Consider the following 12,261-nt stretch of genomic DNA (forward strand, 5'->3'; position numbering starts at 1 on the left):
CAAAAGTTGATGTTCACATAATTGGGTTATTTCTGGGAAGCCCCCCGAAATCTATTTACAAATACAACCCCGAATTACAAGAAGGAAGTTAGAACCTAATCTACCTGCTTAATATTATTCCATTGAGCTTGGGGGTTGCACAAGTTTGTTCATGCCTGTTTGTCTCACAAATTTAACAATGCAGAAGGTTTACAAAATAACTGCTATTTTACATAGCCTCCTAGAACTAATGTACACTAGCTTTGCCAGTTGACCTCCTAATGCCATATGTACTTTATGTTGAAGTAGGAAGAGAACTTACGAGAGGTATGCTCTGTTCATTCCTAAAGAAATTTTGCGGGTCAACAGTTGTCTTAATTTGTGCCAATCTTCTGAAGTTTCCTTTGAAGTACTTGAAACCCCAAGCACTTGTATTAGGCTTGTTGGTACCCAAATCAAGATCCCTATAGTTGAAATAGGCAGCTCTTGGAGATCTTGAAACATAAGGAGCCATGTCCCTATAAAGTTTCCTTATCCATCTTATATGCCCTTTGGATGCTTAAATCCCATTTTCGTCCCACTTCACGATGTATTTTATGTTTTATAAATTGCCCTTCCTATGAGGAAAAGGGATTTCACTTTCTGATATTTCATCCATCTTACCACCAAAGGGGTCCATTATCAGAAGTGCCAGTGCTTCCTCTTCCGCAAGCCTTCTCCATACGCCTTCTAGTGCTGTTTCTGGTATTGGCTCCTTCACAAAATCTGATTTTGCCTTAAAAGAGCTTTTGTAGGTGGTGATTCTATCCAGCAAAACTTCTGGGGGGTCCCCTTTTTGGTACCCAGCAAAGTACAAAGCAGACTGAATCCAGCTCATTTCGATACATACTTTTGCCTACAATCCCAATCCAGGGAAGCTCTCGTTCATCAATGGTATTAGCCTATCGATTCCTCAAAGGAACAGAGAATTGAAGGATGCTTTGAATCTCTCTGGATTGCCACCATTATTTTGAGCTATGACTTTGATGAAAAGATCTTCATGAAGTTTATGCGCAATGAACTGCCACTTGTGAATAAGCTCGGAGGCTCCTTCCTTGAGAGTTCTATGAATGCTGAACACTGTGACTGTAGGTGGAACTCTAACCAGCCTAATTTTACAAGCAAGAACCACTCCAAAGCTGCCTCCACCACCACCACCACCTCTGATGGCCTAAAAAAGATATTCTCCCATCTTTTCTCTTTCAAGAAGCTTCCCATTTACATCTATAAGGGAAGCATCGATGACTTGATCTGCTGCTAGGCCATATTTTCTCACCATAGTCCCAAATCCTCCTCCGCTTATGTGGCCACCAAGCCCCACACTAGGACAGAGTCCTGCAGGAAATCCATGGATTTTACTTTCCTTTGCAATTTAGTAAAGCTCACCTAATGTAGCTCCAGATTGAACCCAAGCTGTTTCATCTGAAAGGTTAATCTGAATGGAATCAAGCCTGTTGAGGTCAATCGTGACAAACGGGGTCTCACAGAGATAAGACAGGCCTTCATAGTCATGGCCACCGCTTCTGACTCTGATCTTTACCCCAATTTTTCTGCTGCAAACAATGGCCACTTGAATTTCAAGTCTCATGAAGAGGTGTTATAATGAGAAGAGGCTTTCTCGTGAAATTCAACCACATGCGAAAAGTGCTGAAAAAATGTAAGTTTTGAAAAGAGTGTTCAAATTTTAATTACGTAGTCATTTGATTTTAAAACCAAAGCTATTGGTTAGAGCTTAGAAAGAGCTTTCTGAAGATATCTAGTTCGCCTCAATCGGACATCGAATGGAGAATTGTGGTGCGTCGTAAGTTGTTTCAAAAGCTGTTAAATTGATGGCAAAGTTTATTGTCAAAATTTGTGCAATTGTGCTGTGGCGCATGATGCCACGAGCCGTGACGCACGTCATAGAAGAGAACACGCTATGGTGCATGCTAGACGAGCCACAGTGCACGTCCCAAAGCTTGGGATCCCAACTTTTCTAACCATTGAAAACTTAGTATTATGTTAATTATTTTAATCCCATTTCTTGTTACTTGAGAATTAATTTTAATTATGGGATTAGGAGGAGGATATTACATAAGTAGTGTAGTTTGTCTATATCATCAAGAAGCTCTTTAATCACAACCTTCTCCCTCTCCGAAGTCACTATCATGCCAAGTGAAGAACCCACAACCACCACCCTGTTGAATTAAGCATCAACATCAGAATTTCATTGAGTAGATTAAAGGGAGGGAGGATAAATTAATTTCAAAACCTTACACCTAGTAATACTTTCAGTAGCCATAGAATCTTTTACTTGGGTTACCTTTAATCCATGTCGTCCATCTAGGTGCCACCAAGCCACGGTGGCTGTACCTTGTCGGAGTTTCATATTTCTCCTCACATTGACCTTGTTTAATGATCACAATCCTCCTCCTACTACTTCTAGTGGTAGATGATGAAGTCGATGCTATGCTAGTACCCAATGAAGACAAAGACCCTCTTTATTGCTAATGCTCATGCTTTTGCTACGGTTGATGTACCCTTCATTACTTGTAGAGGGCCGAATTTAACAAGAAAGAAGACAAGATACACGGACATATTAGCAAATATTTCAACTGTTAGCTTACGTGTGCACTTTCACATTCAACGATCACCTACTCAAGAGGATATGGCATAGTTACACTCATTAATTTAACGTTTAGGGTACTTTTACACCTTTTTTCACTTTATGATATTAGGTACTCTTAGTTGACTATTTTACATGTAGATTTGCCCTTTAACCCAATTGCTTATTTATAAGCAATCTTCTAAAATAGGTGCGTCTGAGTGGTGGAGTGAGCATGTCGATTCTTGAACATTCATGCATGCCGTTTAAATTGTGGAGGAACTAGGAAGAGAATTTTGCATTGGCATTATTCTGAGGTGAACAAGTGGCGATGCATCCATGAAATGTGTAAATAAGCCCAAATGCACGAGTATAATTTTTTAAATGTTTGGACAGACGTCATACCCACTTGGAATTAATGGCCAAGTTAAGACTGACACTGTGAGATAAATCATAGAAAGTTATTTAAAAGGAAATTGATATTTTTATATACGTTTAACTCGTGTTAACAAGAAAAAAATGGAAAATGACATTGAAATCCCTTTAAATTATCTAAATAATATTTTGATATCTCAAAATGCTATAATTTTTTTAAGTCCTGAGGGACTTTTCTATTATTAAAGAATTAATATGAAAAACCAAATTACCCTTGATTAAAATAAAAATCTTAAGCTTCAGAACAAATATTTGTGAGTTGCTGTTGAATTCTTGCAATTTAAAAAAAGTTATAAATATTATAATAAAATGTGAATGACAATTGATATTTGTAACATTTAAGGAATGCTAGGATTCAAATGCGAACTTGAAAATTGATATTGAATTTTTGTAAATTTAAGAATAGAATTTGTGAATCTTAGAATAAAATTTGTGAATGGTAATTGATATTTATAATACTTGAAGAATATCAGGATTTCAAATGCAAATTTATGAATTTTTGTTGAATTTTTATGATTTGAGAAAAAAATTGTGAGTCTTAAAGCAAAACTTGCAAATTAAGGGCGCAAATTATCTATTCTAAGGCTTGAGATGTTTATTTCAATTAAGGACAATTTAATTTTTTACATTAATTCTTTAATGACAGAAAAATTTTTAAGGACTATAAAAAAATTATGACATTTTGAAGAATCAAAATATCATTTATATAATTCAAAAGAAATTTTATTGTTATGTTTTTTTTAAAAAAGGGGAAAACAGAATGGTGGAACAATTGTAGCTTGCTTGGGCATGCTTCTTTATGAGATCTTATTAGCTCTACAAATGTATTTATTGTATTGTGCTGTCTGTTATGTAAAATCAACACCGACTATCTTAAACTATTTATTGCAATTGCAGCGTTATCCTCTATCTATAGTACTATTGACTGTTTGCTCTACAGAGAAATAGATTAAAGGCATTTTTCTTCTAAAACATTCAAATAAGTACAATTGTTATCCTAAAGTTCAATAAGATAGAACAATCGGTATACTTGTTCCCCCCCCCCCCCCCAATGAAACATGTAGCTTTTTTTTATTTTTTATTTTGGCTCAAGAAACATGTAGCTTCATGTTAAGGTTGTCACATGATCAGCCAATTAGGTATTTAGTCATTAGAAAGTCTATCAACAAAATGATTAACTCACAATACTATGACAAGTTATAAATATTTATATTATCAACGGGTTATAAACGTATTTGACAGTAAAAAAAAAGCTTGTCAGTCGTATGGCTAGTTAGAATAGACATATATAACCCATAATAACATTGTTAATTGATAGTTGCTAATATTTTTTTTATTTTTTTTAGCATTTAGCTAGTCAAGATAGACAAACATAACCGATGACATCACTGTTAGTTGATTATTAGTCCAGGTTGATAGACTTTTTCTTATCAAACCCTAAACATGATAAAATAAAAGGAAAGCCAAATGTTTCATATTATTGAATTTTAAAGTGTTAGTTGTTCCTCTATGAAAATTTTAGAAACAAAAATACCATAAATTTATTTCTTTTTTCGGAATTAAGGGTTTATGCGATGTTGCTACAATTTTAACATTTGGAAGACAAAATTACTCTAATAAATAATTTAGAATAATATGTGCTCGCCCCGAAATAATTGAGAGGTAAGAATACCTTCGGCACTCACCAATGGCACTCGACACCGAAATACTTGTGCCTAGGGGTTTCTTTCTTCGACAGTTCGACTATTGAAAAATAAAAAAGGTTTGTACTTTGTAGCATCTAATTCCCCAAGTCAGATATTTGCTCTCCAATTTTTCATATATTTCTTAATAAGTAATTGCTATTCATAGACTCATAGATCGAGTGTTCTACTTTTATGATATTTCATGTAAACCAATCTTGCACCACAAGACGTGTGAATCACCCAGACCCATTGCGTTCGTTCTACAAAAGCAAGCCTAGCTTCACGAGTTGTTGTCACACACCAAACACAAAATAACGCATCAGCTATTTAATTACGACCATCAAGTATCATACAACAGTCTATTCTCCGAAACCATCGTCATGCATCCCTTCATACAATATTCGACTGCCTTTTCAAATTTCAGCCCCACTAGCTGATACTGCTAGCAGCCGATGACACAGGAAGTGGCGGGATGCTCTGTTCATGCCTGAACACGTTCTCCGGATCATACTTGGTCTTTATCTTCACCAACCTATTGAAGTTTTCCTTGAAATACATGCTCCCCCACCCGCTTGCTTCTATATAACTTGTACTGTTCTTCTTGTTCATCCCCAAATCCAGATCTCTGTAGTTCACGTACGCCTCCCTTGGGAACTTCGACACATAAGGCGTCATGTAGTTATAAAGCTTCCTGATCCACTCCACATGCTTCGCCTCGTTCTTGTCTCCATCACCCCACAGGGTCAGGTACTGGATTTTGTACAGCGTCCCGTTTCTGTGAGGAAATGGGGTCTCTGATTCTGAGAATCTGCTCATGGCTCCTCCGTATGGGTTCCAAATCATCAAGGGGCTGTCTTCTTCTTTCAGCCTGCTCCACAACCCTTCAATCCCTTCTTCTGGAATGGGTTCTCTCACGAAATCTGACTTGGCTTTGAAGAAGTTCTTGAACGATGACTTGCCCTGAAGGAGGACCTCTAGAGGCGTGTCATTCGGGTAACCGGCAATGTAAAGCACGGACCTGATCCAGCTAACTTCGAGGCAATCTTTTCTGGCGAGACCCAGATCGGGAAAGTTGTTCTTCATGAGATCAAGGAGCGTTCTAGAGTTTCCGAGGAACAGGGCATTATATGAAGTGGTGATGGTTCTCTGAGTTTTGTTACCGGCTGGCTGGATGATGACTCTCATGAAGAGGTTGTCGTCGATGTTGGGAGCCACTTGCTGCCATTTATGGATGATCTTGGTGGCACCCTGCTCCAAGGTTCTTGTAACCGTAAAAACTGTCACGGTCTGCGGGACGGGAACGAGCTTGATCTTCCACCAGAGAATAATGCCGAAGCTCGCCCCTCCACCTCCTCTGATTGCCCAGAACAAGTCTTCTCCCATGGCTTCTCTGTCCAGGATTCTGCCGTAGGCATCTACCATCTGCGCGTCCACCACATTGTCCACTCCGAGCCCATACTTTCTCATCATGGCACCATAAGCTCCTCCTGGTTCAACCCATCAATTGTTTCATTAATTAGTACCTAATGATCTCTAAGAGGATTGGATTCGATTAAACTTAATTAAGATGGCTCTTACCCGTGATGTGGCCGCCGATACCTAAGCTGGTGCAGAGGCCAGCAGGGAAGCCATGGACAGAGCTTTTCTCTGCAATTCGGTAGTAGACTTCGCCAACGGTGGCACCGGCCTGGACCCAAGCGGTGTTGTCCTGTATATTAACGTCGACGCCTCGAAGCTTGACGAGATCGAGAAGCATGAAAGGGGATTCAGTCTCAGACACAAAAGAGAGGCCTTCATAGTCATGGCCTCCACTGCGCACTCTGAGATGAATCCCAACCTTTTTGGAGCAGAGAACAGCAGCCTGGACATGGGCGTCGGTGGCGGGCGTGAAGATGAATTCAGGCTTAGGAGCGGAAGGCTCCAAGAGCCTTAAGTTCTGGGCGGAGGATTCAAGAACGGAGGAGAAAGAAGCACTGGTTGGAGTGTAAATGGAGGAATCGAAGGGGAAAGATTTGTCGGTGTGGAAGCTGAGACACTGAACGAAACTCTGGTGAATGGAAACCGAGGCTGCTAAAGAAATAGAGGAGAGAAGAAGTGAGAGAGAGAAGAGGGCAGTCATGTTTTTGAATGTTGTTTGTGCTCTCTGAACAAGAATCACAATGTTGTGTGGCGCATTATATAACAAGTGGGGCAAGATAAAAAGTATATGATTTTGTGTTGGGTATGTGACAAGAACTCGTGAAGCTGGGTGGTATCCTATATCATGTAGTTATCCAAAGTCAAGTCATTTTAATAGAAGAATGCCCGATTGAAAATATTCATAATTAAGAGGTTATAATATGTATTGAGAACTCAAATCACTATATTAAAGGCCCAATATAATATAAAAGTGCAAACTTGGAAGAGAAAAATTGAGCTATGATTTTACTTTAAACCTAAATGTATATTCTATATCTTATTCTCTTTTTGAGATTAAGACATTAATTGAAGGGAAAAATGAGCAATATGATAAACAAACTAACAAAAGGTGCTGAGAAGTTGTTTTTGAATTTGGAGATTGGATTTGGGTATATCTTAGGCCTAGGAGATTTTCAAATTTGATGGAGACAAAGTTGCATCTAAAAAGTGATAAACCTTTGTTTAAGTGCTGGAATAAATTAATAACAATGCATATAAGGTAGAATTTTCTAGTTCCTTTGGGAATGTGTCAACTACATTCAATGTTGTAGACCTATTTTTATTTGATACATATGATTTGAGGATGAATTCTCTTCGGGAGGGAGAGAATGATGTGAATCAAGAAATGAGTTAGAATCCAACATTTAGTATTTTTAATTTGTTGCAAGGCATTGGAAGGCCCATAATTAAATCCCCAGCAAAGAGAATCAAATAAGTCTTAAATTTATTAATTGGAGATGTTTTACATGATCAAGGAATCTTAAAACCAAATGAAGTTCTAGAAGAAAATGACTTTTAACATATTGGGCCTAACCCAATATACTCATGCCCATGAGTCCAATTAGTTTAGGTAATGTTTTTTTTTTTAAAATTTAGGAAATTAGTTTATCTTATTTTATTTTCATATTTAAGTTTAAAAAAATTATTTTATTTTGTTTTAAATTTAAATAAGGATGACATATATCCATTAAGATATGATCTATCCATTTAAAATTTTAGATTAGTTAGGATTATGTCATTTAAATTTTTAGAAATCTATTTAAATAGTTAAGCTATTTGTATTTTTAAGACTTGATTTGAATTTGTAAATTAAATTTTTTTTAATTGTGAAGTTATTTCGATTAATATTGTTTTCTGTGAGATAACATATGAAATTTTGAGTAATCATGGGCTATTATTCGGGGCAACCTGTATCATGGAGCGTGGAGTGTGGAGGGAGGGAATTTAATATATATCATCCTTGTTGAGCTAACAAACGCGTCACTGAGATGTAGTGTTGGTGTTGGGCTCATTTTGGTCCTCATCTTCATCATGTTTGCGTTGAAATTCCAATGTCATCTCAATTCACGAGTGCTCCCATCTCTACATGTTCACTCTCCATTTTCATGTTTACATTGCATTTCCACCATTCCCCTGCTCTTGTTTTCTTTTTCGCTTTTTTATTCTCAAAAATTACAATTTTGAAATGTATCACTTAACTTTTAATTAGTTCCAAAAGAACGTTGACCATTTCGCGCAAGCTAATAATCACGATAGTAAATCATGTGAGCAAATTAAAGACAGATTTTAACAATCCTACCCGAAAAAAAGGTAAAGATTAATAATAGTGTCCAGTGGTCCACGCAAGAATAAGCAGAGATGAACATGTCGGCATTCCAATTTGCAGGTACACTATATGATATATATATGATCATGCAACTGATAAAGCATATTTCGTGTATGTAATGTATAATTGGATATTGTTAAGATTCTCTATATTTTATCTTTAATTAATAATTAAAATTTGGTAGATTATTCCGTGGCTTCAAATATATAAATGGAGTGCGCATGATTGATTCATGGCTCCATTTTCCTTCGCTCATGTTTTATACGCGAAGTTAATGGCTCATCTTAAAGTGGTGCAATACTTGCTTAGCTTGCAAATTAAAGGCTATAGTTTAATGTAACCGCAAGACATCGACCCCGTAAAAGCCGACCTCGGATTGTACTTTATGATTTATCATATTTAAGTTGTTGTGTGATTTTTGAATCATGTATATATGAATGTATATATGTATGTATGTATAGATATACAAGCTCCAGCGTAGCTTTTAAAAGTTAACAAAAAAATTGAAGGCCTCGTTTTACATGAAATTAAAAGTATTTTTCTATGCATTGGGGATATATAACTTTCCTTGTAAGAAGGGGTTTCATATATAATTAATAATTAAAATTGGGAAAATGAGTTTTTTTAGTAATATGTATAGACAGAGTCTAGAAAGAAGAGATGTGTGTGTGTGCATGTTTACCTTGGAGGCTAAGAGAAAGAGATGCCGTGGAGTGAGAGGTGATCAGTAGCCGTTATATATGTGGCATGCAATTCTGGCTCTTTCTTGAAGGTATGTGGAACTCTCATACACTTCAACTTCATTTAAAATGATATTTTGGTGAGACATACATGACTGTTAAGTTACATTTATAGAAAAGTAATATATACAATACCTTCATCATTATAAAATGACTAATCATAGAGGCAGCACACCTACACGCTTATATGTCTGATCACAAAGGTGTTTACTATAGCATGCATACATGGGGCAATTTTGTGATCGATAGCAAAAGAATTGACCACGACAAGATGTTTTACCTGGCAACCACTAATCTTATAAAAAAGATGTTAAACAGAAATTATTCAAAACTTTTTACTTAACAATGTTAAGACCAAATCAATTATCAATGCAGAATTTAGCGTATGCTTAATTTTGTTAAACAATGACTGGCGTGTTATTTCTCGTCAATCATCTTCCTCTTGAAAATTCAGTTTTATTTTGTACCTTGAGCGTTTGATTTTCATTTTTTCATATATTGGCCACATTAACAACCTGAATCTTAGGATTTGCTGAGTATTTTCGTTTCACGTACATGTAATATATATATATTTATTTATATATTTATTTAAAAGCTGCTTCATCCTTACCATCTGAATTAATCTCAAGTGGTTTTCCATATAATTAATTTCAACTCGCAATCTTTTCAATAAATTCATCAGTATTAAAGCAAATTTTAATGTAAGTCTTTATACATAGCAAAGAGTGAGTGATCTCTAGAAATTCATGTTTAAGGGAGCAATTGAAAGTTCCTTTCATGTTTAAGGGAGCAATTGAAAGTTCCTTTATAAAAGCAAAAAAGCAAGCTAGCAAGACACGAGAGAGAGAGAGAGAGAGAAGAAGTTTCAAAAGTTTGAGGACGTGTTTCAATAAAAGTTCATTTCTGGCTTCATCATGAACTCGAAGGACCCTACTTGTGCAAACTCCATCTCCTTCATCTTCAAAGCTAGCCTTTTATTTCTTATAAATATGTGAACTAATTATGATCCATCCATCTTCGAAAATGACTAGCTTGTCGTTTAATATTAATACGTCCACTTCAAAAAGCAACCATATGCACAATTAATTAATAAATGAAATAATTATTGCATTATTTGTATATATAATTAAATAAACCCATCAATTAGAACCAAAATAATATCATGGCATGATGAGCGGAAGTCAAACTAAACCCAGGCTAATTTTATGAAGTTTAGAAATTGAAAATTTATCTTCTTTGGTTAACTGAAGATCTCATTGTATCATTCATAAGAATAAACTAGTCAACATATATGTAATTGAATTAATTATTTGCATGATTATTCATGATTATATTGACTATACAATTAGAGAGTATGGTCCTAGTTCACAATGTTCACTAAAATCCCACACAACTTTAAGCTCATGATGATCCATTTCCCCGCTAAATTCGCGCCTCAATTCGTTCCTATTCACGGATAAAGGTATCTAAAATCAAAAAGTGTCTCGTGACTTTGAGCTTTAAAAAGAACATTATTAGCTTTAATTTCTTTCTTTTCTTCCTTTGCTTTTTTAAGTGTGAGCATTTTCGACTGAAATCTTGCGCCTAATTGTCAAACGTCAACTGGCTTGGGACAAAAATAACGCACGTGGTTGTTATCACTTATCACTCTTCGAACATGAACACATACACACGCATGAATATTTAATTGTTTACTCAAAATTACATCATTGCCTCGAAGTGTAAAATAAAAGCTTCAGGCCCAAGGCACACATGCATAACAGTTTTTATGAAAAAGTATGATAGTAAATATATAAACAATTTTACTTAAAATTGTGTTTAATTGATTCGATGATATGGTTGAAACGGAACAATAATTGAAGTGGTTGCATGTGAGGTGTATTCAAAGTCCCACCAAGTTTTGCCAGCAGGGGCTTTGGTGCAGCACTTCATGGTGCAGCACTTCAGAATCCACTACAAGTGTTCTCTATTCAAGAATCGTTAGATCCGTAAAAGAAGCAGCAAGCAATTTGGAGGAACATATTTCATTCGATGAGCTAGCTGGGGTTTTGAGGGTTGATTGAGCACAAGAACCGCAGATGAGTTCGGAAATGGCAGGGGCCCATATATGGCATTTTGGGATAAGTGGACGATTAAGGTTGATCCATTAACTTAATCAAGTGGAGACACACACGCACGCGCACACACGGTGGATTTTTTTTATGCTGCCTATCACAGCACATGAGGCTCCCCAATGGAACCACAAAGTATGGCCAAATCTAAATTATTATGAAAATTATTTTTTATTACTATCTTTTTAACTTTCTTGGTGGAAAATTATGATGGAATAAGAATTCGTTGAAGTCACATGCTCATTCAGACACTATCTCTCTCTCTCTCTCTCTCTCTCTCTCTCCCCCTCCCTCCCTCCCTCCCGCTCCATCTTTCAAGGAAAAAACACCTGCGTGGGATTTTGGGACGAGTACGTGGATGATTAATATTAATTAATTTTTAGGTGAATGTGAAGGGCATATTTCCATCCATCTAGTTTGGATAACTTGTCCAAAAATTCAATATATTTCGTCTATTAAATGGGGCTCTAACTGTATGTTGTTATTATTGCAAGCACTCAGTATAAACTTATCAGTTCATTTTTCTATTGGCCGATAGTACTTATCCATTACTTCAACTAAGAAAGTGAATTAGAAGTTCTCTTTCTTTTTCAAGACAATTAAGCTGCTGGCCAACTTGGATCAGTGGCCATGATTAATTAGAACCGGCAGTGATGATATGGAAAGTATACATGTTAATTTATAATTTAAAAGTATAGAGTGGAGTTGTTAGCTACAACTAGGCTGCAAATACGTTGGTGTTGATAAAATAAAGAAAAACTATGTCCATCGAATCAAAAACTGCTATGAATAAAGTTTATTTTTATATTGATTTCATGGAAGAATTATATATAATATAAAAGTATAATATTTAGTTGGAGGAAGTCTGCAAGCTCTTGGTATTTTAGGAAAGATAATCTTTATT

At 36.0% G+C, this 12,261-nt stretch overlaps 1 protein-coding gene and 1 pseudogene across 1 annotated transcript; both read right to left on the reverse strand.

Annotated features, from left to right (window-relative positions):
• Nucleotides 1-274: 274 nt before the first annotated feature.
• Nucleotides 275-2,595, reverse strand: LOC129286053 (berberine bridge enzyme-like 22; annotated as a pseudogene).
• Nucleotides 2,596-4,837: 2,242 nt separating this feature from the next.
• Nucleotides 4,838-6,956, reverse strand: LOC129285057 (berberine bridge enzyme-like 13). Its single transcript, XM_054920600.1, has 2 exons — nt 6,301-6,956; nt 4,838-6,209 (listed from the first exon to the last, which is right to left on the reverse strand). The coding sequence occupies exons 1-2, from the start codon at nt 6,839-6,841 to the stop codon at nt 5,152-5,154; spliced, it is 1,599 nt and encodes a 532-aa protein (XP_054776575.1). The 5' UTR covers nt 6,842-6,956; the 3' UTR covers nt 4,838-5,151.
• Nucleotides 6,957-12,261: the final 5,305 nt, after the last annotated feature.

This window comes from Prosopis cineraria, unplaced genomic scaffold, assembly GCF_029017545.1.
Source record: "Prosopis cineraria cultivar Desert tree isolate PC_DT_omini unplaced genomic scaffold, ASM2901754v1 PC11, whole genome shotgun sequence".
NCBI classification, from domain to species: Eukaryota; Viridiplantae; Streptophyta; class Magnoliopsida; order Fabales; family Fabaceae; genus Prosopis; species Prosopis cineraria.